Source organism: Protomyctophum parallelum (assembly GCF_964188405.1).
Source record: "Protomyctophum parallelum genome assembly, chromosome: 6".
NCBI lineage: Eukaryota > Metazoa > Chordata > Actinopteri > Myctophiformes > Myctophidae > Protomyctophum > Protomyctophum parallelum.
In genome coordinates, this window is record NC_139701.1 from 21,898,666 (window position 1) to 21,925,503 (window position 26,838).

The 26,838-nt window shown below is 39.3% G+C and overlaps 1 protein-coding gene across 1 annotated transcript in view; it reads right to left on the bottom strand.

Moving 5' to 3' along the window:
* Window positions 1–25,601, bottom strand: part of myo7ba (myosin VIIBa) — a 39,837-nt gene extending 14,236 nt beyond the window's left edge. Inside the window, exons 1-24 of the mRNA XM_083766352.1 lie at window positions 25,476–25,601; window positions 24,313–24,497; window positions 23,779–23,900; window positions 23,385–23,527; window positions 23,164–23,277; window positions 22,906–23,059; window positions 22,335–22,411; window positions 22,121–22,240; window positions 21,373–21,515; window positions 19,843–20,053; window positions 19,357–19,492; window positions 19,042–19,211; window positions 18,740–18,880; window positions 18,454–18,612; window positions 17,954–18,046; window positions 17,748–17,842; window positions 17,058–17,142; window positions 16,745–16,963; window positions 16,028–16,237; window positions 15,700–15,912; window positions 13,402–13,479; window positions 12,632–12,750; window positions 12,188–12,314; window positions 11,976–12,095 (exon numbers count right to left, since the gene is read on the bottom strand). Coding sequence (XP_083622478.1) covers window positions 11,976–12,095; window positions 12,188–12,314; window positions 12,632–12,750; window positions 13,402–13,479; window positions 15,700–15,912; window positions 16,028–16,237; window positions 16,745–16,963; window positions 17,058–17,142; window positions 17,748–17,842; window positions 17,954–18,046; window positions 18,454–18,612; window positions 18,740–18,880; window positions 19,042–19,211; window positions 19,357–19,492; window positions 19,843–20,053; window positions 21,373–21,515; window positions 22,121–22,240; window positions 22,335–22,411; window positions 22,906–23,059; window positions 23,164–23,277; window positions 23,385–23,527; window positions 23,779–23,900; window positions 24,313–24,497; window positions 25,476–25,586 — 3,345 coding nt within the window. The 5' untranslated portion in view covers window positions 25,587–25,601. The remainder of the gene's footprint in view (window positions 1–11,975; window positions 12,096–12,187; window positions 12,315–12,631; window positions 12,751–13,401; window positions 13,480–15,699; window positions 15,913–16,027; window positions 16,238–16,744; window positions 16,964–17,057; window positions 17,143–17,747; window positions 17,843–17,953; window positions 18,047–18,453; window positions 18,613–18,739; window positions 18,881–19,041; window positions 19,212–19,356; window positions 19,493–19,842; window positions 20,054–21,372; window positions 21,516–22,120; window positions 22,241–22,334; window positions 22,412–22,905; window positions 23,060–23,163; window positions 23,278–23,384; window positions 23,528–23,778; window positions 23,901–24,312; window positions 24,498–25,475) is intronic.
* Between the last annotated feature and the right edge of the window lie 1,237 nt (window positions 25,602–26,838).

The window sequence follows — 26,838 nt, forward strand, 5'->3', positions numbered from 1 at the left end:
CGGCTATTTTCGACTACGATATGACAAAGTATAAAATAGGTAATTAATCAGTCTAACTCTAATTATTTAAAAAAATAGTAGTTTTCAATTTGATTAGTTGATATACAGTATAAAACTTAGCAGCCCTAAAGTGGTTGAATGTCATTCAGAGATGTCAATGGTGACCCAGGATAGGGGTGTAACGACACGCATCTGCATTGTCAATACTAGAAAATTCGCAATTTAAAAAAATTGCAGAGTGTGGTTGCCGCAGTGGCTTACATATGCCCCTCCCACTAGTATTGCCAGCCAATTACAATTTCAAGTCACGCCTTAGATCATGCGTAAGTAATTTGGAGGGGATTTAACCCCCGAAATTCATGTTTTTGCGACAAACGGTTACATTTCTCGCATTTGCGGCGCCCCCTATGGATGAAAATGGAATTGCTTTTAGAACTTGGTTGATTGAACCACCCCGGACATGTGATTCAAATTTGGGATGGATTGGACATTCCGTTCGTGATTTATGGCATTTTTGTGATATAGGCCCCTCCTACTAACTTCGGAAGACGATTACGGCCGAACGATACGCACTACCAAAATTCTGCATCTGGTGTTTTAATCGGATATGTCCAGAGATCATGTGTGCCGATTTCTGTGAGATTTGGACGAAATATGTAGGAGGAAAAGCAAAAAGTTTGTTTTGGACAAAATTCAAAATGGCGGAAAATCCATCATGGCGGAAATGGGCGTGGCCTATATGGGGAGATGCGTCATGACCCAAGGAATCCAGGGAAAAAATAATTTTGATTTTACGAACTACGGTTCAAGAGTTATAAGCCAAAAGGTAAAGTGGGCTGTTATAGCGCCACCATGAGGCCGACCTATAAAATTATAATTTTAATTAATTTTAGTCAAAATTAAGAAATATCCCTAAAAGTTTTGTAACTATAGTGATTACAGTCTCCGAGGAAAAAATACTTGAATGTGATTTTTTGCCTTTTCCCATTCATGTCAATGGGGAAATTTAATTCACTAATAAATTCATATCAATTAAACTATACAACATTTCTCTTAACAAAATACAAGCACACGATTCCCGATTTTTCCGGTCAATTTGACATATGGCTCAAGTGCGTACAGCGTACAGTGTGGGAGGTATAAAGCGACAAAAAAAAGACTACTCCAGTGGAATAATAATACTACGAACTAGAAAGCAGTTCCTGTAGAAACTGCGTGGGCTCGCGTAAAATGCTTTGTATAAAGTTATTGCCGTGTCAAGTTTGAAACTCGGGGACCGGAGTAATGGTGTTACCATTGGTGTTCTAAATCTATAATCAAAATTTCGGGACTGTAGCATATTGTAAAGAAAAGTAGAAAATGCATTAAAGCTGAAGTAAAAGTTAAAAAAAGTATGAAAATGTGTAAAAACTATAGTTTAAGCAGAATAAAGTATGTGGAAGTTGTAGAAGTGTTTTTAAAGTTTTTCTTTAAATGTAAAAAAAAAAAAAAAAATCTAAAAAATTGAAGTTTTTTCTTTTTAAGTAAAAAAGAAAAAAAAAAAATTTAAGTTTTCATTTTTTTCATTTTTTTTCATTTCTTTCAATTTTTTTAATTTTTTTCAATTTTTTCATTTTTTTCATTTTTTTTCATTTTTTTTTCATTTTTTTAATTTTTTTTAATTTTTTTTAATTTTTTTAATTTTTTAATTTTTTTTTATTTTTTTTCATTTTTTTGAAAATATTTTTTGAAAATACTTTTTTGAAAATACTTTTTTGAAAATACTTTTTTGAAAAGACTTTTTTGAAAATACTTTTGAAAAGACTTTTTTGAAAATACTTTTGAAAAGACTTTTTTGAAAATACTTTTTCATCTCTATCTGATCTATCTGTGTAAAGGCCATCCAATTGCACAAATAGCAGACCTACAAGCCCACAAGGTATCGCAGAGCAACTCATTGAGATCTTGTAACTTTAATTTCAGCCCTGTAATTAAGCCCTTATATGTCTCAGCTGTGGAAGTGTAAAAGACAAACAAGTGGCGCGCAACTTGATCTCTTATTTTACAATGGTTCTGAATGGGGGGAAACTATGCCCGAACAAATTGCTCTATCGCAAAAAGTAAAAGTCGAATGCAAATAATTCTTTCGCTGTGAGTGGCCTGAGATATTGAGGTACACCATGTGCGATTGTGGTGTTGGTACGATCGAAAATGTGGTTATAAGAGCGAGTTAAGAATTGTCATCGCGATAATTTCCTCGTAAGGATTTTACTATGGAGGTCAATGAGCAGATTGACTGTATTTGTGTCACTTAAAAGGCCGTAGTTCACATTCTGTATGTCTCTGTGTTTTGGTGGTCACATTGTGTGAAAGAGGACATGTGTGGCTACAAAATGACCAAAGGACATGCGTGTAAAGTGAATATCTTGGCCGGGACGGCAATTTGTTTGGTAAATTTTCAAGGAAAGATTTTCTGTTTGTACACTCTAGTGAAAGAAGCCCTGCACTCTAAGTTGGCACTAATTAGGCGAAACGGCCTGCGATTGAACTGCGATTTCGGAAAAACCGTTTAACGTATTCGAATACGGTTTGAACCACGAAAAAGTCCAGAGTCGTGTGAGCTTTCTAAAGTTTAAATCACGTTTCTACGACAAAGTATGCCAGAGTAATGAGGCTGCAAAAGTGAGGTTGATTTAGAGATCAATCCCATACATTGTCAATGGGAGGAAAAAACTATAAATAAAGTTAAATATTTTAAAAAGTATAAACTTTTTCAAAACAACTTTTTCACCAATTAAAGTTCAAAGATAGATGAACATTATAAAGTTTGAATGAAGTTTCAAAGTGAAAGTATGACGGAGTAATAAGAGCTCAAAAAACTGTGAAAAATAGGACCTTTCTTCCATCGACTCTCACTATAAAGAATGTAAAAAAAAGTTAAAAAGTTAAAAAGTATAAAAAGTATAAAACTTTGTAAAAATAAAAATACAAGCAACCATCACTGCAAAGAGCTGAACAGTTTGAACTTTGAACTAAATTTCTAGTATAAAGTATGCGGAAGTAGTTAGGTGCCAAAAAAAAGGGTGGAATAAAGAATAAATAAATATAGGCTGGCAATATCTATTGTGTGCTCGCTGTGGCGAGCCCACAACTAGAAAGCAGTTCCTGTAGAAACTGCGTGGGCTCGCGTAAAATGCTTTGTATAAAGTTATTGCCGTGTCAAGTTTGAAACTCGGGGACCGGAGTAATGGTGTTACCATTGGTGGTCTAAGTCCATAATCAAAATTTCTGGACTGTAACATATTGTAAAGAAAAGTAGAAAATGTATTAAAGCTGAAGTAAAAGTTAAAAAAGTATGAACATTTGTAAAAACTATAGTTTAAGCATAAATAACTGCATAAAGCGGAAATAAAGTATGTGGAAGTAGTATGATGCCCAAAAAGGGGCAGAATAAAGTAAGTAAAGTATTACTGTCTACTAATGATTTGTAATGTATGAATAATGCTTTACAATGTATTCTTGATGAATCAAGAAAAGGTAAAAAAGAAAAAAAATAGTCAATCCAATGGAGTATACATATAAAAGCATTCATGAGCTTAACAGAAATAGCCTACTTTTACATGTAAATAGAAGGTTCAAATAGCATATAGGCCTATCTTTAAAAGCATAAACACAATGATTATTGATAATGGTCTAAGATATTTCTTAAAAAAAATATTAAGATAAAAAATATTAAGTTCTTTATTATAATTTTTTTCCTTTTAAGTTTAAAAAAAAGTTAAAGTTTTAATTTTTTAATGTTTTTCATTTTTTTTCATTTTTTAATTTTGTAATCATGCTAATGCTAACATGCTAACATGCTAATGCTAACATGCTAACATGCTAATGCTATCATGCTAACATGCTAATGTTAACATGCTAATGCTATCATGCTAATGCTAACATGCTAATGCTAACATGCTAATGCTAACATGCTAACATGCTAATGCTAACATGCTAATGCTATCATGCTAACATGCTAATGCTAACATGCTAACATGCTAATGCTAACATGCTAACATGCTAACATGCTAATGCTAACATGCTAACATGCTAACATGCTAATGCTATCATGCTAACATGCTAATGCTAACATGCTAATGCTAACATGCTAACATGCTAATGCTAACATGCTAATGCTATCATGCTAACATGCTAATGCTAACATGCTAATGCTAACATGCTAACATGCTAATGATAACATGCTAATGCTATCATGCTAACATGCTAATGCTAACATGCTAACATGCTAATGCTAACATGCTAACATGCTAATGCTAACATGCTAACATGCTAATGCTATCATGCTAACATGCTAATGTTAACATGCTAATGCTAACATGCTAATGCTAACATGCTAACATGCTAATGCTAACATGCTAATGCTAACATGCTAATGCTAACATGCTAACATGCTAATGCTATCATGCTAACATGCTAACATGCTAATGTCAACATGCTAATGCTAACATGCTAACATGCTAATGCTATCATGCTAACATGCTAATGCTATCATGCTAATGCTAACATGCTAACATGCTAATGCTAACATGCTAATTTTTAAGTTTTCATTTTTTTCAATTTTTTTTCAATTTTTCCATTTTTTTTCATTTTTTTCATTTTTTTCATACTTTATTTTTTTATAAACGTGTGTGTGTGTGCGTGCGTGCGTGCGTGCGTGCGTGCGTGCGTGCGTGCGTGCGTGCGTGCGTGCACTTGCGAGAGCTGTGTAAAGGCCAGCCAATAGGAAGACAGGGTGTGTGTGTGCGTGCGTGCATGCGTGCGTGCGTGCTCTTGCGAGAGCTGTATAAAGGCCATCCAATTGCACAAATAGCAGACCTACAAGCCCACAAGGTATCGCAGAGCAACTCATTGAGATCTTGTAACTTTAATTTCAGCCCTGTAATTAAGCTCTTATATGTCTCAGCTGTGGAAGTGTAAAAGACAAACAAGTGGCGCGCAACTTGAAGGTCTTGATCTTGAATGGTCTTGAATGGGGGGAAACTATGCCCGAACAAATTGCTCTATCGCAAAAAGTAAAAGTCGAATGCAAATAATTTCTTCGCTGTGAGTGGCCTGAGATATTGAGGTACACCATGTGCGATTGTGGTGTTGGTACGATCGAAAATGTGGTTATAAGAGCGAGTTAAGAATTGTCATCGCGATAATTTCCTCGTAAGATTTCTACAATGGATGTCAATGAGCAGCTTGACTGTATTTGTGTCACTTAAAAGGCCGTAGTTCACATTCTGTATGTCTCTGTGTTTTGGTGGTCACATTGTGTGAAAGAGGACATGTGTGGCTACAAAATGACCAAAGGACATGCGTGTAAAGTGAATATTTTGGCCGGGACGGCAATTTGTTTGGTAAATTTTCAAGGAAAGATTTTCTGTTTGTACACTCTAGTGAAAGAAGCCCTGCACTCTAAGTTGGCACTAATTAGGCGAAACGGCCTGCGATTGAACTGAGATTTCGGAAAAAACGTTTAACGTATTCGAATACGGTTTGAACCACGAAAAAGTCCAGAGTCGTGTGAGCTTTCTAAAGTTTAAATCACGTTTCTACGACAAAGTATGCCAGAGTAATGAGGCTGCAAAAGTGAGGTTGATTTAGAGATAAATCCCATACATTGTCAATGGGAGGAAAAAACTATAAATAAAGTTAAATATTTTAAAAAGTATAAACTTTTTCAAAACAACTTTTTCACCAATTAAAGTTCAAACATAGATGAACATTATAAAGTTTGAATGAAGTTTCAAAGTGAAAGTATGACGGAGTAATAAGAGCTCAAAAAAGTTAACTGTGAAAAATGGGACCTTTCTTCCATCGACTCTCACTATAAAGAAAGTAAAAAAAAGTTAAAAAGTTAAAAAGTATAAAAAGTATAAAACTTTGTAAAAAAAAAAAAACAAGCATAAATAACTGCAAAGAGCTGAACAGTTTGAAGTTTGAACTACATTTCTAGCATAAAGTATGTGGAAGTAGTTACGTGACAAAAAAAGTGGCGGAAATTGGAATAAAGAAGTATAAACTAGAAAGCAGTTCCTGTAGAAACTGCGTGGGCTCGCGTAAAATGCTTTGTATAAAGTTATTGCCGTGTCAAGTTTGAAACTCGGGGACCGGAGTAATGGTGTTACCATTGGTGGTCTAAGTCCATAATCAAAATTTCTGGACTGTAACATATTGTAAAGAAAAGTAGAAAATGTATTAAAGCTGAAGTAAAAGTTAAAAAAGTATGAACATTTGTAAAAACTATAGTTTAAGCATAAATAACTGCATAAAGCGGAAATAAAGTATGTGGAAGTAGTATGATGCCCAAAAAGGGGCAGAATAAAGTAAGTAAAGTATTACTGTCTACTAATGATTTGTAATGTATGAATAATGCTTTACAATGTATTCTTGATGAATCAAGAAAAGGTAAAAAAGAAAAAAAATAGTCAATCCAATGGAGTATACATATAAAAGCATTCATGAGCTTAACAGAAATAGCATACTTTTACATGTAAATAGAAGGTTCAAATAGCATATAGGCCTATCTTTAAAAGCATAAACACAATGATTATTGATAATGGTCTAAGATATTTCTTAAAAAAAATATTAAGATAAAAAATATTAAGTTCTTTATTATTATTTTTTTCCTTTTAAGTTTAAAAAAAAGTTAAAGTTTTAATTTTTTAATGTTTTTCATTTCTTTTCATTTTTTTATTTTTTAATCATGCTAATGCTAACATGCTAACATGCTAATGCTAACATGCTAACATGCTAATGCTATCATGCTAACATGCTAATGTTAACATGCTAATGCTATCATGCTAATGCTAACATGCTAATGCTAACATGCTAATGCTAACATGCTAACATGCTAATGCTAACATGCTAATGCTATCATGCTAACATGCTAATGCTAACATGCTAACATGCTAATGCTAACATGCTAACATGCTAACATGCTAATGCTAACATGCTAACATGCTAACATGCTAATGCTATCATGCTAACATGCTAATGCTAACATGCTAATGCTAACATGCTAACATGCTAATGCTAACATGCTAATGCTATCATGCTAACATGCTAATGCTAACATGCTAATGCTAACATGCTAACATGCTAATGCTAACATGCTAATGATAACATGCTAATGCTATCATGCTAACATGCTAATGCTAACATGCTAATGCTAACATGCTAATGCTAACATGCTAACATGCTAATGCTAACATGCTAACATGCTAATGCTAACATGCTAACATGCTAACATGCTAACATGCTAACATGCTAATGCTATCATGCTAACATGCTAATGCTAACATGCTAATGCTAACATGCTAACATGCTAATGCTAACATGCTAATGCTATCATGCTAACATGCTAATGCTAACATGCTAATGCTAACATGCTAACATGCTAATGATAACATGCTAATGATAACATGCTAATGCTATCATGCTAACATGCTAATGCTAACATGCTAACATGCTAATGCTAACATGCTAACATGCTAATGCTAACATGCTAACATGCTAATGCTATCATGCTAACATGCTAATGTTAACATGCTAATGCTAACATGCTAATGCTAACATGCTAACATGCTAATGCTAACATGCTAATGCTAACATGCTAATGCTAACATGCTAATGCTATCATGCTAACATGCTAACATGCTAATGTCAACATGCTAATGCTAACATGCTAACATGCTAATGCTATCATGCTAACATGCTAATGCTATCATGCTAATATGCTAACATGCTAATGCTAACATGCTAATTTTTAAGTTTTCATTTTTTTCAAATTTTTTTCAATTTTTCCATTTTTTTTCATTTTTTTAATTTTTTGTTCATTTTTTAATTTTTTTTTTAATTTTTTAAATTTTTTTTAAATTTTTTTTATTATTTTTATTTTTTTTTACGTTTTTTTAAATTTTTTATTTTATTTTTATTTTTTTGAAAATATTTTTTTATAAACGTGTGTGTGTGTGTGTGCGTGCGTGCGTGCGTGCGTGCACTTGCGAGAGCTGTGTAAAGGCCAGCCAATAGGAAGACAGGGTGTGTGTGTGCGTGCGTGCATGCGTGCGTGCGTGCTCTTGCGAGAGCTGTATAAAGGCCATCCAATTGCACAAATAGCAGACCTACAAGCCCACAAGGTATCGCAGAGCAACTCATTGAGATCTTGTAACTTTAATTTCAGCCCTGTAATTAAGCTCTTATATGTCTCAGCTGTGGAAGTGTAAAAGACAAACAAGTGGCGCGCAACTTGAAGGTCTTGATCTTGAATGGTCTTGAATGGGGGGAAACTATGCCCGAACAAATTGCTCTATCGCAAAAAGTAAAAGTCGAATGCAAATAATTTCTTCGCTGTGAGTGGCCTGAGATATTGAGGTACACCATGTGCGATTGTGGTGTTGGTACGATCGAAAATGTGGTTATAAGAGCGAGTTAAGAATTGTCATCGCGATAATTTCCTCGTAAGATTTCTACAATGGATGTCAATGAGCAGCTTGACTGTATTTGTGTCACTTAAAAGGCCGTAGTTCACATTCTGTATGTCTCTGTGTTTTGGTGGTCACATTGTGTGAAAGAGGACATGTGTGGCTACAAAATGACCAAAGGACATGCGTGTAAAGTGAATATTTTGGCCGGGACGGCAATTTGTTTGGTAAATTTTCAAGGAAAGATTTTCTGTTTGTACACTCTAGTGAAAGAAGCCCTGCACTCTAAGTTGGCACTAATTAGGCGAAACGGCCTGCGATTGAACTGAGATTTCGGAAAAAACGTTTAACGTATTCGAATACGGTTTGAACCACGAAAAAGTCCAGAGTCGTGTGAGCTTTCTAAAGTTTAAATCACGTTTCTACGACAAAGTATGCCAGAGTAATGAGGCTGCAAAAGTGAGGTTGATTTAGAGATAAATCCCATACATTGTCAATGGGAGGAAAAAACTATAAATAAAGTTAAATATTTTAAAAAGTATAAACTTTTTCAAAACAACTTTTTCACCAATTAAAGTTCAAACATAGATGAACATTATAAAGTTTGAATGAAGTTTCAAAGTGAAAGTATGACGGAGTAATAAGAGCTCAAAAAAGTTAACTGTGAAAAATGGGACCTTTCTTCCATCGACTCTCACTATAAAGAAAGTTAAAAAAAGTTAAAAAGTTAAAAAGTATAAAAAGTATAAAACTTTGTAAAAAAAAAAAAACAAGCATAAATAACTGCAAAGAGCTGAACAGTTTGAAGTTTGAACTACATTTCTAGCATAAAGTATGTGGAAGTAGTTACGTGACAAAAAAAGTGGCGGAAATTGGAATAAAGAAGTATAAATAAATAAACTAGAAAGCAGTTCCTGTAGAAACTGCGTGGGCTCGCGTAAAATGCTTTGTATAAAGTTATTGCCGTGTCAAGTTTGAAACTCGGGGACCGGAGTAATGGTGTTACCATTGGTGTTCTAAATCTATAATCAAAATTTCGGGACTGTAGCATATTGTAAAGAAAAGTAGAAAATGCATTAAAGCTGAAGTAAAAGTTAAAAAAAGTATGAAAATGTGTAAAAACTATAGTTTAAGCAGAATAAAGTATGTGGAAGTTGTAGAAGTGTTTTTAAAGTTTTTCTTTAAATGTAAAAAAAAAAAAAAAAATCTAAAAAATTGAAGTTTTTTCTTTTTAAGTAAAAAAGAAAAAAAAATATTTTTAAGTTTTCATTTTTTTCATTTTTTTCATTTTTTTCATTTTTTTTCATTTTTTTCATTTTTTTCATTTTTTTTTCAATTTTTTCATTTTTTTTAATTTTTTTAATTTTTTTTAATTTCTTTAATTTTTTTTAATTTTTTAATTTTTTTTTTATTTTTTTTAAGTTTTATTTATTTTTTTATTTTTTTTTATTTTTTTTGAAAATATTTTTTTATAAACGTGTGTGTGTGTGTGTGTGTGTGTGCGTGCGTGCGTGCGTGCGTGCGTGCGTGCGTGCGTGCGTGCGAGAGCTGTGTAAAGGCCAGCCAATAGGAAGACAGGGTGTGTGTGTGCGTGCGTGCATGTGTAAAGCTGTGTAAAGGCCATCCAATTGCACAAATAGCAGACCTACAAGCCCACAAGGTATCGCAGAGCAACTCATTGAGATCTTGTAACTTTAATTTCAGCCCTGTAATTAAGCCCTTATATGTCTCAGCTGTGGAAGTGTAAAAGACAAACAAGTGGCGCGCAACTTGATCTCTTATTTTACAATGGTTCTGAATGGGGGGAAACTATGCCCGAACAAATTGCTCTATCGCAAAAAGTAAAAGTCGAATGCAAATAATTTTTTCGCTGTGAGTGGCCTGAGATATTGAGGTACACCATGTGCGATTGTGGTGTTGGTACGATCGAAAATGTGGTTATAAGAGCAAGTTAAGAATTGTCATCGCGATAATTTCCTCGTAAGGATTTTACAATTGAGGTCAATGAGCAGATTGACTGTATTTGTGTCACTTAAAAGGCCGTAGTTCACATTCTGTATGTCTCTGTTTTTTGGTGGTCACATTGTGTGAAAGAGGACATGTGTGGCTACAAAATGACCAAAGGACATGCGTGTAAAATGAATATTTTGGCCGGGACGGCAATTTGTTTGGTAAATTTAAGGAAAAAAAAATCAGTTCCTGCACTCTAGTGAAAGAAGCCCCCACTCTAAGTTGGCACTAATTAGGCGAAACGGCCTGCGATTGAACTGCGATTTCGGAAAAACCGTTTAACGTATTCGAATACGGTTTGAACCACGAAAAAGTCCAGAGTCGTGTGAGCTTTCTAAAGTTTAAATCACGTTTCTACGACAAAGTATGCCAGAGTAATGAGGCTGCAAAAGTGAGGTTGATTTAGAGATAAATCCCATACATTGTCAATGGGAGGAAAAAAATATAAATAAAGTTAAATATTTTAAAAAGTATAAACTTTTTCAAAACAACTTTTTCACCAATGAAAGTTCAAAGATAGATGAACATTATAAAGTTTGAATGAAGTTTCAAAGTGAAAGTATGACGGAGTAATAAGAGCTCAAAAAAGTTAACTGTGAAAAATGGGACCTTTCTTCCATCGACTCTCACTATAAAGAATGTAAAAAAAAGTTAAAAAGTTAAAAAGTATAAAAAGTATAAAACTTTGTAAAAAAAAAAAAACAAGCATAAATAACTGCAAAGAGCTGAACAGTTTGAAGTTTGAACTAAATTTCTAGTATAAAGTATGCGGAAGTAGTTAGGTGCCAAAAAAAAGGGTGGAATAAACAAATAAGAATAAATAAATATAGACTGCCAATAACTATTGTGTGCTCGCTGTGGCGAGCCCACAATAAATAAATAAATATAAACTGGCAGTAACAATTGTGTGCTCGCTGAGGCGAGCCCACAATAATAATAATAAAGTGTTACAATTACTAGAGTCTGGTTGCCCCTTTTGGGGCAACCACACTAATAAACAATCTAAGTATATCGATGTAAATAGCAACGTATCGTGTCGTATCGTTTTGCAATGCAAATAATCGGTATACATTGTTTTGTAATGCAAATAATAAATTGTATCGATACTAAGTACTTTTTAAAAGTAAAAGAGGGGTTCAATTACTTTTTCATTCAAAATCGCTACCCAATTGGTCTATCGTCTCTCGATAAATGTGTATTCTCTGTTGCGGGTTTGTCCATGTGTTCAAATACAAGGTCCATTTGCGAGAGAATCACTGTGTTTACTTATTTATATCCATAATAATAAATGTTTCACACAGATTCAACAAGATTCAGTTTGGAACATTTGTGTCGAATATGAAGTCGGTGGGGCAAACGGTTCTCAAGGTACGTGCATTACAACCGTATACACACGCAGACACGTACGCACGCACGCACGCACGCACGCACGCAGAGACGTGGCGCATTTATAGTAGGATGTATCGTTACAGCCCTACTTCAGGAGCACCTGTGTGTGTGAATCCCATTTACCTGTAGCTCTAACCAGCTGGGAGGCTCCCCTCGCACTCCATTCATCACTGTGCGCCGCAGCCTTTCAGAGCAGTAGGGACCATAGCCCACAGGACCCGAACGGAGGAAGCTTTGGAGATACTGCAAAGTCAGCAGACAAACAGTGATGATCAGACTAACAGGTCAATTATCCCAAATCAATGGCTCAGCGTGGCTGCCATGGCATTATTTACCGTTATGAAGCGCTCAGTGGGAGGGAAGATACCCAGACAGAGCGACAGGAGGATCCAACCACGGTAGTAGCTGCCTCGATAGTTGTTATCCTGCAGCTGCTTGCAGATCTGACAGTAAATCTCATCTCTAGAGGGAGAGATCAGGTTGATGAAATGGTAAATGAGGCATTAATATAGCACCTTTATCCACAGCACTTTTTCCAATGTGTATTGCACCATTCACACACATGGATGGCAGGGGCAACCATGCACGCATTGCACGGCACCAAACTGCTTATCGGGAGCAGTCAGGGGGACATTAATATCCCTACACACACTGCACGATAGTCAGATAGTCGTAAGATTGCTGTGCAGTTCACACTGCACAACCCTCTTTCTTGGAATCTGCTCTCTTAAATTATTGTTGTTTCCAGATTATATGACTGATAATCATTTTTCTGTTACCTCAGGTCTCGCCTGACGATGGCATAGCTCACAATGATGTGGAGTTTTTCGAGAGACGTCATGGGCCGATCCAGGGTAGGTCCATCTCTGTTCATGATGTCGTTGTCTTCACTCACGCTCTGCAAGGTGGGCTGTTTGGCCTTGCGGTTCAGAACCACCTCCTCTGGCATGGCAGAAAGCTTCCTGTTCCCGGAGACTGCAGGAACGTTCGCGTCTTTCTTATTCCTCAGCACCCTCTACGAAATAAATAGTTTTCACAGATTTCACAGAATTTTTATTCTGTGAAACTGAGTGTACGGATTTAACCATTTGGTTGTGTTTTTAACACAATTAAACACAGCCAAAGTGTTCATTTATCACTTTCGTAGTGTTTAATAAACTGTTTATTCTTGTTTATCCATATGAGAATACCTGTCACCTTAAATGAGTGATGTCACACTTTGATAGGTCCACCTTAGGTTAGACAGCCTACAAAAGATGGCCTCTCATTCCTGTTCATAAAGATAGCCTGATGAAGGCCGTACAGGCCGAAACGTTGCTGGTTCGCTGATACAATACTTCACTGCATTTGAAGACAGTATGCGGGAGTCCCTTCTTTTTCCAACACTTTCAGAGTAAAATGAAGTATTACTGTGATGAATAACTGTGATGAATAAGACTAGTGTTTCCACAAGTGCACACACCTGGTCCAGGCCAACCATGTGACTGAAACGCCTGTCCTTTCTGGACTCCAGCTCCTGTGGGAGCGATCGGTCGGCCATGGAGGAAGCCCTCGTCTGGACCTGCTTCTTGGGCTCAGGAAGGTCTCCCATGAACCTCAGAATGATCCACCAAACTGTCAGTGATGCCTGGTGAAAACACAATGCATACACCAGGGGGTCAGTGCTGCCTGGTGAAAACACAATGCATACAGTACACCAGGGGGTCAGTGATGCCTGGTGAAAACACAATGCATACAGTACACCAGGGGGTCAGTGATGCCTGGTGAAAACACAATGCATACACCAGGGGGTCAGTGATGCCTGGTGAAAACACAATGCATACACCAGGGGGTCAGTGATGCCTGGTGAAAACACAATGCATACACCAGGGGGTCAGTGATGCCTGGTGAAAACACAATGCATACACCAGGGGGTCAGTGATGCCTGGTGAAAACACAATGCATACACCAGGGGTCTGCAACCTTTTTCACATGAAGTGCCGTGTTTTGATTTTCTTGATTTTCTTGAACATTATGTTATGACACCACTTAAAAATAAAAACAATTCCAACAGATTGATTGTCCATAAATATAACATTTCTGGACTATTTTATTTCACATCAGGACATTGTAATGATCATTAGAAATAACCCACCTATCTGCCAGACTCAGTCACAGTATGGTGCAGATCCGTGTTGATCGCACGCATGCACAATCCACCTGTTGGTGGTGCTATAACAGGCCAATGTGAAATGGGTGGGCTATATTCCTCAGCCTAGTAGGAAAGTGCGTGAAAGATTTCACGTCAAATTGCACGCTGCGTTCATGATTTGAGGCTTTTTGTTCAAAACAGGCCAATCCTGCAAAATTTGAAAGCCAATGTTAGCCAATTAGGATGGAATATGAAATATCAGACACATCCGTCTTGAGCACATGACTATGGAGATACTGTGTAACGATTTGCAGGATTTTTGGACAAAATCCGGAGGAGTAATATCCAAAAATGTGTTTTACAAAAGTCGGCCTCCTGGTGGCGCTCTAAAAGCCAGATGTGAACTAGAGAGACTGTGTACCAATTTGCGCGATGTTTGGACAAAATCTGTAGGTGTACTGTGTAAAAACTTGTTTTGCACAAAGCGGCCTCCTGGTGGCGCTATAACAGGCCGTTCTGGAAATGTTGGGGCAGAGGTTCATCGTTGGCATCCAGGGAGTGTGTGTGCAAAATTTGGCATCGACCGAGTTAACGGTGGCCGAGATTAGCTGCTCACGGACACATGGACGGACACACGGACGGACACACGGACGGACGGAGTGCAAAACATACTCTCCCCCCATGCCTTCGGCCTGGTGGAGACAATGAATGTAGAATTATGTGCAGGATTTGCATGCATTTGAGAGAGCTTATTTTAAAATCTCACACTTATGCCAGTGTGCCAGTGATCACCCTTCACTGTGCCAATGTTGGCAGTTAGCACCCGTTCCTAAGGTTGCCTACCCATGGTATACACTACACTTGTTTTTTACATTGACATTTTTTTTTTCTTTTTTTTTTATAATGTTTTATCCCACAATTTTGTAACAAATGTTTTCACCCAGTGTCAATTATCTAATGTAATCCTGGGCGCTACACTTCCTCTGCCAACCTGGGGGGGGGGGGCAGCGGACTGACCTCATGCTTCCTTCTATGCATGAGGAGTCTAAGCTGGTTATTTTCACCTGACAGGGGAGAGTTTCCCTGGCCGGACGTAGCGCGTGGTAGGAACACGTTATTACGACCAGTTCCTTTCCCCTCCATCAGGCGCCCCGGCTAGCCCCGTCAACACTTTTGACACTGTTTGAATGATTGTTTTAAGTTACAGAGATATGGCCAATTATGTCATTTTAATCCTGACATTGACCTCTGAGGCTCAAAAGTTAATGTACTGATCATTCCCACCGAGTTTCATGAAAACCTGGCCATGCACCTGTAGTAATTGTCTTCAAAGACAGACTGAAAGACACAGAGCAAGTGATTGCGATAGGCTGTGTGTATAACTGGAGTCCCAATGGTTTTCTGAAGGCAGCACACACACGCATGCACGCACGCACGCACGAGCACACGCACGAACACACACACACACACACACACACACACACACACACACACGATTGTCTCATGTTTCAGCAGGTCACCAATTACACCGTAACACCGCCATGCTGGAGTGAGTGAGAGTGAGCGAGTGGCTGAGATTTGGGGTATTGAAATTCAGCTATAGCCTATGGAACACTGAACTGCAGGTATGCCACCTTCCGCAAACCCAGGACTACAGTTATACACAGAGCTCATACCCTGCCAAGTGGCTGGGAAAAATGACTGAAGGAGTCATACCTGGACATCTCCCTCATCCTCGTGGTAGAGGAGAGGCTGTCTGAGCCTCTGACGGATGTGGTTGGGGCTGGCAGCGCCCTGGAATTCCATGGAGGCAAATTTGGAGAAAGTGTACTCGTCCAGATCATCGTAGTCGTCCTCTAGAAGGTCATCCACCATGGGGAGGTCATCCAGGTCCACGTCTTCAGTAATCATCCTTCTGCCCTCCAAATCCTGAAATGGACAAAGTTGTTATGCTGGGACGGTGGCATGGAATATCAAACATTTAACCACAGAACCCTAGCATCCGTATTACTGGCATGTGGGTCTTGAAGCTGCTGTATCTCACCTCAAATCCTGTTGGTGCCTGACCCTCCTGCCCTCCAACCATACTGGGGAGGAAGCCAAAGATGCTGTCCACCATCTCCTGATCAGTAATGCTCTCTGCCTGGCTGTTGGCCTCCATCTCTTTCTTTTGCCTCAGCACCTCCTGCAGGTGTCTCTGTCGCTCCAAATTCTTCAACTCCTCCTCTCTTTTCTCTTTAGCGGAGAGATACACCTAAACATAGTAGCATACAAAAGTCCATGTAAAGACATAATACAGATTTCTACCTTATTGAATTAATTAGGCAAGTAGTCTTGCATAGCCAGATTATGAGAAATCTCCTCCTACCTGTACCCATATGTCTGAATTCAAAGTATGGGCTAGCTAGCACATCTGCAACAATCTCCTCTGACAAACCTAAGCCCACTGGTTCTGCAATGTTTTCACACAGTTTTTGCCCCTACTATACATTGAATTTAGACATTACGGCTACGTGGGACTATAAATTAGAAAAAGCAGCAGAGAAGTCTGGGATATGGTGCCTTGCTCATTGGTAGTTTCCGCTTCCTCCTCCCAGATTTTCTCAACTACAGTATCTAAGGAACCAGTTAACATCCAGTCAAAAGCTCTAACCACTGGACGGGTCTCACAATCCCCTGGACAATCAGGCCAGGAAAATGAAAAACAAACTTGGAAAACGTTAATTAATACTGGATTACAATCACGTTAACTGAAACCTACATCTCTTTTCAACTTTTTGACAGCTTTTCTGGCCAGAACACCTCTGGTGTGTGCTTGCAGGAGGATGACAGCACGTCTCTTGCGCATCCATTCCTTCCTAGCCAGAAATGCTCTGGCGCGAGTCTGCAGCACCACGATGGCTTCCCGTTCCTTGAAGTACTGGAACTTGAGCTGGCGAGATCGGACCGTTGCTTGCAGTCGATTAAAGCCCAGCTGGACCTGTATGATGGATTAATACATGGGCCAATGTTTAATGCAAGTCACACTTGCAGTACCGTACGAGTGTGCATTTAAATGGACATTGATGACCCACCACTCTGTAGACCTTTCTGCCACAGTGGCCCCTCCAGTATTTCTGAATAACGACGGCAGCTGCCTTTTTCTTCAGGAATATTCTCCTACAAGGGGCATCAAACGTAGACTTCAGTGGACAAGTCATATGATTTAAGGAAATTATATTAGTGTCATGTTGAACTTTGGCTTGAACATTGGCTTGGGCATGATATTGATTGTTTATCCTGTATATTACATTTAATATTGTAGATCTATTGCCTCTGTGCTCGATTCACTTTTACACAAAACTGCCAACATATCACCAATCACAGTGTAAGGTGAGTGAGGCTGTTGAGACCTGTTCCGCCATAAAATGAGAGTGAATGGAATCACTACGTCTATCTTTTTCAACCACAGAGCAATAAAGGTTAACAGCTAAAGACGATTAACAATCGATTAACGTCGCCTTTCCCAGCTAGCTGTAAACCCAAGCTTCTACCAAAGTACAACATGGCTTTAACCATAAGAGCCCTATCGTACCTATTCTGGGATTGTCATACTCATAATAGGCGAGCCTTCATCGAAAACAGCCAATCCACAGCTTGTAGATCGGTTATTTTCGGCAAAGTGATCTGGTGGTAGAGGATAAAAGGAGGGGGGCCAAGTAGAGAGCCCTCAGCCCTGTAGGACTCGGGTCAAGGAGGTATATGGGGCTTAAGTGGTCTCATACCTGAACTTGTAGCCTCTCAGGACTCTCTGTATCACAAGTGCTTTCTTGTTCAGTTCTTTCATTCGTTCCAGTTCCAGCAAGGTGTCATGGAAGTCCTAAGAGTAGTTAGAAAGACATAAACACATTACATTAGCTTTTCCACATATGATGTTTTGACAAAGATAAGCATCAAAAAGACAAATGTGCACATAATCATCAGGCAGCACCTTTAGAAAGATCTTGGTCTTGCCGGTTTTCCAGTCGCCCTCCCCGAGGAGCAAGCTCTCACAGATGCTTTCACAGCATCGCTCATTCGTCTCCTGTTGGAATGAAAGGACTGTCACTGTGCAAGCCATGGTGAGAGATTAAAGGAAGCACGTCGATGAGAATGTTAAGTGTCCCCAGATGCCATTAAACTGACAATTCAAGGACCTTTAATACCTAATACAGAGAGAAAAAATAATCAGTAATCAACAAACTATACTACAAAAACTTTGGCTAAATTGTCAAATAATATAAGATAATAGCTTACTGCAAGGCTTCGTGAGCTTGTAGATCGGTTATTTTCACAATATTTATCTGTGGAGCCGAGTCATACTAAATGTAATTCCTCAGCTCCTACAATTCCAAGTTGTCAGAGTTGAAATATGATTATTTGGGGTGGCCACGGACGGAACAGATTGAGAACCACTGTGTTAAAGCACGGGGCCCCCTGGCCCTGACTCACTGTTTTGGGATTGCAGAGGGAGGTGTTCAGCAGGACCCGGTATCGTTCCAGGAACTCGTCGAAGGTGTAGCGGATGGGATAGCCGGCCTTCCGTATCCTGATGGTCTCCATCATCCCAGAGTAACGCAGCTGACGCAAGCACAGCTCCCTGTCAAACAGCTGACACCAAAAACAAAATATAGAAACTGTGTTACATATTTTGTGATATAAGACAACTGCACATGAACCCAATTTGTCAAACACAAGGGAGGCTGTGGTTTTAGTTTGGTATTGCCTCCATCCTTACCATAGGCTTCTTGAAATCATTGGGTTTGATGCAGCGGACAAAGTAAGGCTGGCACGCCGTCAGGGTCTTCATCAGAGCGTCCAGGGACTGGCGGAACTGGCCAGCCAGCGTTGGCACGCGCTTCTTAGCATCAACCATTTGCTAAATTACAAACAGAAACAACACAATCTATCACTGGGCAGTGGGCACACTGTTGGAAAATCTACTGCTTACAATGCCTCTAATAGGGATAAAATATAGGGATAGATTGATTATTAGTTAATTATTTTAGTGCTTCTAAAAAGTGAAAAGTGTCCACTGACTCGCAGGGAGTTCTTTGGGGTGGTGATGAACATCTTGGGGTTGGAGCTGCTCTTCGCCACGCTGGAGGAGAGCATGTCACAAAAGATCTGTTTGAGCAGCTTGTTGTCGGACGTCTCCACCAGCTGGATCAGGTCAGAGCTGAGCGCGTCACGGTTCTTCTCAAGGAAGCCTGGGCCACAAGCGGAGTTGAGAGAGAGCGAGAAGGAAGGGGGGGGGGGGGGGGGGAATGGGTGGTCAGACAAACCAGGACATCATGTGAGCCTCAACAATGGTGGTGTGCTCTGTCTCTTTCGGGGTCTTTTCTTTCAAACTACCTTTTGATTCGTAGTAGACCACTCCAGCAAAGTGATTAATTCCAAACTGGGTCTCATAGTTGTTTTTTGGGGGGATGTAAACGTCGCCTTTCCCATGGACCTGGTTCATCTTGTGCACCATGGTGACGTCTGTACCCTACACACACACACACACACACACACACACACACACGAAATGTCTATGTCCACAGGCTTCTGTGTGCGGCCCAGAGGGCATCTGAGCATGTGCAGCACAAGTCTTACAGTCACCATATGCGTTTGGGAAACCCAGCCATTGACAATGAAGGGAAAAGTTACGTCATAATGTGCCTCATTACATCATATTGTCTCTATTGTTAATGGCGTTTAATGTTTGTGTTGGCACCGTTTGTTTTACATCACCTAATCAACATGAGTTAGACTAATATATTAACGCCCCTCACTTCACACGGTTGTGATTTTTAAGGTGGATTCTCTGCTTTGAAACATCCAAGAGAGGTTGGTAACCTTTGGGAAGTTGCTCTCCTCATCGATCAGGGCCAGCATGTTGAGAGGCTTGTTGGCCAGCATGTCCAGCGTGCGTTGGTTGTCGTTGTAGTCGATGCGTTTCCACACGATGTTTTCGCGGGCGTACTCCTCTTGCTCCAGCTTGAAAACATGCCGCACAAAAAACTGCTGCAACTGCTCGTTGGCATAGTTGATGCACAGCTGCTCAAAGCTGCAAAACAGCCCAACACAGACACACACAAATCAAAAGAGGAAAGAATGGTAAAAGATTGCAGTAAACGTACAACTAAGGGCATTAATATGAATATGAATACATTTTATTATCATTCTATTGATTACCTTTTTTGATTAAACGAGAAGTACGTTTTTAACGAATCAATTAACAACTTTAAAGGACATATAACATAAAATTCAACTTTTTTAATTTATTTTGCGTTTTTGGGGCTCCCATATGTGTTTTCTATTCCCACAAATAACCAATTTTGAACAATCAGGCTTTCATATCATATAGGTGTTTTAATGGAAATTGCTCTCAGGAACAGCTCAACTGATTTTGGCCTCATCGTGATGTCATCAATGTCACCCTACTTTGTATAATTCCTCCTCTTCTTCAGTCTTTAGTTCCAAATTTGTATTTCCACTTGGTTTACAATGTCCACCATTGTTGATTTTCCAAGCTGGAATGGAAACGAGCCTGGTTTTATGTAGCGTCAGTATTATAATGCAAATATTAAATAATGTGCATATCAGCACCTCCACCATCTCAGGACATTGTGATACTGCAGCCAAAACTGCGTTCAAAGTCCAGAAAGAAATGACAAGGCCTGGTTATATCAGAGTGGTGATTGAGGCTCAAACCATTTGAAATAACTTTGAGGGACATAGACAATATGATATTAAATATTAAAAGCAGTTTTAAAATGCATGTTATTTGCGCTTTAAAGGTATATTCAGTGATTTCACTGTGGGACCCAGCCTTTCGTCCAATCAGGATAGAGAGTCAAAAACGAAACCTAAGGTTTTTTGGCCCCCAGGGGTTAACTGGGGACAGGGAGGAACTCCTTATATGGCCAGCACACTCTATAGTAGGGAGGATTATCACAACAAAACAAAAAAATAAGTGATATTTGAATTAAGTTAAATCACTGAATATACCTTTAGGCTTTATTTTGAATGTACTAATTTTAATGGAAATTAGCTTAACTACAAGCTCTTCATGACACCTTGCGAGCTTGTAGATTGGATATTTTAACAGTTTTTTTACATTTATGAAGCTTTTTGCCTATATGACATGACATCACATGCCCATAATAGGATCGATGATTGATAGATTTGTGAGTGGCGCAACCACTCACAAGGAACAGCAATGTCCCTCCCTATGTATGTCCCTATGTTTAGGGTACCAACAGGGGATGCTGTTGCACCACTCACTTCAGACAGGTCGATAGCTCCATTAACACCCCTACTCAGAATTGATGATCTGAAGAGTGAGTAACAGCTGAAATATAACATTTGGTGAACCGTTCAGACCTGTTCTTGTCAAAGTTCTCAAAGCCAAAGATGTCCAGCAGGCCTATTGAATGTCGGACCTCTTTGGAGTCTTCAGGTAGGGGTTTGAAGACCGCAGCATTGATCTTCTCCACCACCCAGATGAAAAGCCTTCCATAGATGGCCTGAAGAACGTCAAAAATGATTAATTAGGCCTGGGCCATGGCTCAGCGGTCCAGGCACCTTGGCCGGTAGCCCGAGTCTGGCAGTGTGCCGTGGGCTCGATTCCCGATCCATACGGCCTTTATTGTAAATCACTCCCCCATCTCTCTCCCCCATTTCCTAGCCTACTGTCTGTCCCTCTATAAAAAAAATATAAAATAAAGGCGAAAGCCGCAAAAAAAACCATTAAAAAAGATTATAAAATTAAGATAAGATATAATTAAGATATAAGATTATAAAAAAAGGTTAATTTCTAACTTTTCTTGTAAAATACCTCAAATGTCAGACAAGGTGTATTGCATATAGGAGAAACAGTAGCTGTTAATTTACCCACAGATGATATTTTTCCATACAGAAATATGTAATAAATATGGCACTCTATGTTTTTCAAGTTATTTCAGAACTTGATTCCTAATATCACTGCATTTAATTGCAAATGTTTGGCTTAATGTATTAATGTATTGTTGTTTTTTAAGATTGAGTGATCGTTTAAGTTTAGATCAATTGATAGGATGGAAATGACTCTTATACATTTACACGACTTGGTAAGATCAAGCATCACTGTTACTTTGACAAAGGCATCCCTGCCACCCAGGGCCTGAGCAGACGTCAGAGCTTTGGTCACACTCTCTCTTGTGGTCAAGAAGGAACGCTGGATCAGATTCTTCTCCAACTCCTTGGGATCCACCTGAGTAAAGCAGACCAATTAAATTATGCCTTGCCTTCTCATCTAAACTCTGGGATAATAATAGCATAGTAAGAACTCTTATGTTGAGCAATACCTCCAAAAGTTGGCTGGCCATGTTGAAATGGGTTGATGTGAGAATGCCACAGCCCTCCAAGTTATTTACAATGGTGCCTGGAATTGTGCATAAAAAAAATAATTCAAGAACTATGGTAAAAATAGAAACTATTATAGACCAGTGGCTCTGAAGACCGGGGGTGCTTGGGGGGCCCCAGCAAAATGAGGAACAGTTTAAACACTTTAATCCTATTTGATATTTTGGCTATATTCGAAACATTTGGAAAATGTTGAATAATTTAGAAATAATTTAACAACCCAAATCTTCCTTTATGGGGTTCGTTGGCACAAAATCTTTTCAGACGGGGGTCCAAATACATCAATTTGGGGGTCCTTGGCATGAAAATGTTTGAAAACCACTATTATACATTACACTAATACCTGAAATGCAGTTTTCTAAGTACTCAAAGTAAAGGAAGTTGAAGAAAGAGAGGGATATCTCTGATATGGTTGGGTAGTGCATTCCAGAGGGTGGGAAGAGAAAAGCCCTGCCACCCCTGGTTTGGAGCACATATTCATGTATCCGAAAGTACAAATAGCATTCTCCTGACCCTCAAAATCCACGTTGCCCAGGTGGAGGATAGCAGCGAGCAGTCTGGAGATCTCCCAGGAATCATTCTCTGTAAACATCAGGATCTTAAGCGCCGAGCGGAAGTGGGCATATTCCTTTATGTCATCACGCCCCTCACAGCTGGTGCAGTTACCCTGCACAAGCAATTGACTTTATTTCACAATTTCACTCGCGCATACATTTCTATATGTTAGGATATGGCTTTGTGTTCAATTCCTTTGTTTAAGTGTTTCAGTACCATGGTGAGATAGTTGTATTGAGCTGCATTCCCCAGAGAAAGAATCTTCTTCTGCTCAGCTGACATGCCCATCAGCATGCAGTAAAAGATGTGGTAGTTTCTTTCCTCGGGTGCCTGCACATGCACAATATTAAATACATATCACTCATCCTACGCAAGCTTAATGTGAAGCATACAATATTCCAGGGTATATAAATTGCACTGCACGTCCATTTTTCTACCTGTCGACAAACACGGGACTTCTCCAGCAGGTACTGCTCAATTTGGGCGCCGTCAATGGCCCCACCCTTCGTGAAGTTGATGTCAATGTACTTCCCAAAGCGACTGGAGTTATCGTTGCGGATGGTTTTGGCGTTGCCAAAGGCTGCAAGAAAAGGGCAAATATTTTTCAACAAGGGCATTTTATGATAAAACAATTGAAAATTAGTTATTGTCATTGAAGTATAACTTATGCTTTAGCAACCACGAAACTGCATCATGCACATCATCTTCCTCCAGAGCAGTGGTTCTCAACCTTTTCAGGCTGTGACCCAGCAAAATAATCTTATTTGATTACAACCAGTGCTCTAGACTAGTCTATGTGCTTCACAGTGGTGTTGAGTTGAGTGTATGTACCCTCTAAGATGGGGTTTGCTTCCAGAATCTGCTGCTCTATCCAGGAGCGTTGTCCGCTCACAGCGGCCAGGAACTGCAGCATCAGCTTGGTGCTTTCAGTCTTTCCTGCTCCCGACTCTCCACTGGGAAGGAAACGCATTGTTTACACGGAAATCAGGTCACAGTATATTAAATAACTCAATATCCCTCTACCGCCAACCATGTTATAATAGCGGTGCACATTTTTGTGAACCCCAAAAATACATTATAGTCTAATATGGTACCATAACCCATTTAGGCCAGAGGCGGATTCTACAAATGCCTTATAAATCAGGAGTAATTCAAATGTATTCGACATTTTTCACTTTCAAGATAATAAAAAAAAGGTTCAAAATAGCAGATGTACAAGGCAAGCTCGCAGCTGTGAGTTTGATTTGAATGCAACCGTCCAAAACTCCTTTCTCTTAGCATGAAGAAAGACATTGAACATTCATGGCACTGCAGTTGTTTTGCAGCACTATCTAAACATCGTACTGTAGTAGACAAGAGCAGGACCTGATGACACAGCACTGGTCCCTCTTGGTTCGGCGCATGTTAAAGAAGCAGCTGTCGGCGATGGAGAACACATGCGGCGGCAGCTCGCCCAGCCGGCGGTCCGTGTACAGGTGCACCTGCTCCGCAGTGTAGATTGGCAGCAGCTGGTAAGGGTTGACCGCCACCAGAATGGAGCCTGTGTAGGTCTGGACACAGAGAGGGGTGTTGTTGATCCGTCACAACAAACAGCACTGCTGACAAGCGTGTGTCTGTCTGTATGCCGACAAGTCATAAATAAACAAGTAATTACATTATGAGCACAGAATCCAAACAAGCACCCCCCCATGATGACCCCCATCATGCATTCGCTATAGCGCACTACACTACACACATCAGATTACAATATTCCCATAAGGGGTTAGTAAGTAACAATACAGTGAATATCTGCCCTAACAATGAACAGAATATGTGCACCCAATGAGACTTTCCCCCCAGCGTTTTCCTGTCAAAATGGCCTGATTCATAACACACTGGCGTGCTTTTTGACGCGGCAGTGGATGAACAGCAGGACTCTCTCTTTCAACAGAGGCCCATTCGTCTCTATGGAGACAAACAGCACTGTGATAAACTGCAGGGTAAAGTCCAAAGACAAGGGGGCCAATTGAGAGAAACGAAAGAGATAGACGAACAGTTAAGTTAGACACCATAAAAACAACTAGGCGGTTCGTCGAATAGGGCTTGGTTGGTTGGTTGATTGACACCAAAACATAGTACAAACATAATTGCACACATTGGCTAAAAGGATGACACAAAAAAATACCCAAAAGCTCATTTCCATGGTGGCCCAATTGATGTTGTGATGTGGAGGGGAGGAAAATATAGTAGATAGTAGTAGTTATAGTAGTTATTTTCGTAGCGATTATTATATTGATAACTTTTTCAATTGATCGAATAATCAACTTTTTTTTATCATTGGTAAAATTGATTAGTCTGATTATGTAATACTTCTATTTTTATATTTGAAAGAAATAAAAGTATAGTAAGTCCATCAATTATTTGTATTAAAATTGATTGTCGATTATAATTTTTGTAATAATCATCGATAAATTGGACAGATTAACAGTTGCAGCCCTCTCATCAAGGCAGGAAAACATGAAATGAAGACGAGAGAGAGAGGAACGTACGTAGATGATGCCCTCTTTGTGTCGCACGAGGAGGTTCCTGAGCAGACCGGCCTCGTTGAGGTCGCCCAGTCGGATCATGTCGTCCACACCGTGCACAGAGGTGGGGTGCATGGGCCGCACCTGCACCTGCAGCTGCTTGTTGACTTTGTGCACCTGTATGTACAGTATGATAATTTTTTATAGCGGAAATTGCAGATACAAGCTCACCACTCACTGCAATGCGCCATGTTGTGAACTGCTTGTAGATCATATAGATCAAGTTTTTGCTTTGAATGCGAAGATTAATGACATTAATTCCAGTGACATCACTGGGAAACTCACCTTTCCTTCATCGTCAATCAGGTGGAGCTGGCCAGTGTCTGTCAGCTTGACCTCTGCTCCAATCGGCACCCCGATGCCAGAGTCCACCCACACAAAATCACCCTGAAACGCAAGCAAGCAAGGTCAGTCACATCTGTCCAGATATAATTATTGCCCATGCACATGGTGTTTCCTATTTTCATAAAAGACTATTCTTGCAGTACCTTCCTCAGGGCCAGCATTGCTGAGATGGATTTGTGTCCAGCCTGGAAAGAGATTGCCTCATTTTATTAAATCAGCCACACCTGTTGTCTAGTGCCAAATCCTTCCAGTAACCTCCCATGACGACATACTGTATGCTCTCTAGGTCCACTCCATACACTGTTTTAAGCATTCTTTAGTTATACTGCACCTGTACAGTATATATAGATCATTCATCATCAGGTTAAACAATATGATTTGCATATAGGCTATTGTAAATCATATTTTTTTACATATAGGTACATATTCTAAAACATTATTTGACACATTTGCTCAGAATGGGTATAGAATATATTGAAAGGATAGGAAAGGAATTGAATCAATGAATTGGCATTCTAATATAAATTAAAAAATGAAAATAAAATGAACACATCATGGCACAATTCCTGTGGAAGGCAAAGTTAAATCTCGAAGCAGAGGAAATAACTTGATGTGTACGCTGCTATATGATTGCACTGACAACCTAAAAATAATTCTACATGGACTTTAGCGGGTCATCTCTTACCTGTCAGTATTACTATATTGGGTCTGTTCCCCCCTTTTCCTCGTGCTGGTGTAATGAAACCGCCAGCCACTCTTCTTTAAGGTGTGTTTCTCCCCTGAATGTCAACCAGGAAGAACAGCTTTGCCAGCACAGCAGTTCTTTATGGCCCAAAAGACTTTGCTCCTGTCCAGAGTAGATCCACCCTGCACATAATAACCAACAGACTGTCCAGAGTAGATCCACCCTGCACATAACCAACCGCCCCACACAATGTGATGCCTGGACAGGAGTAAATGCAAAAACGTTAAACCTAACCAA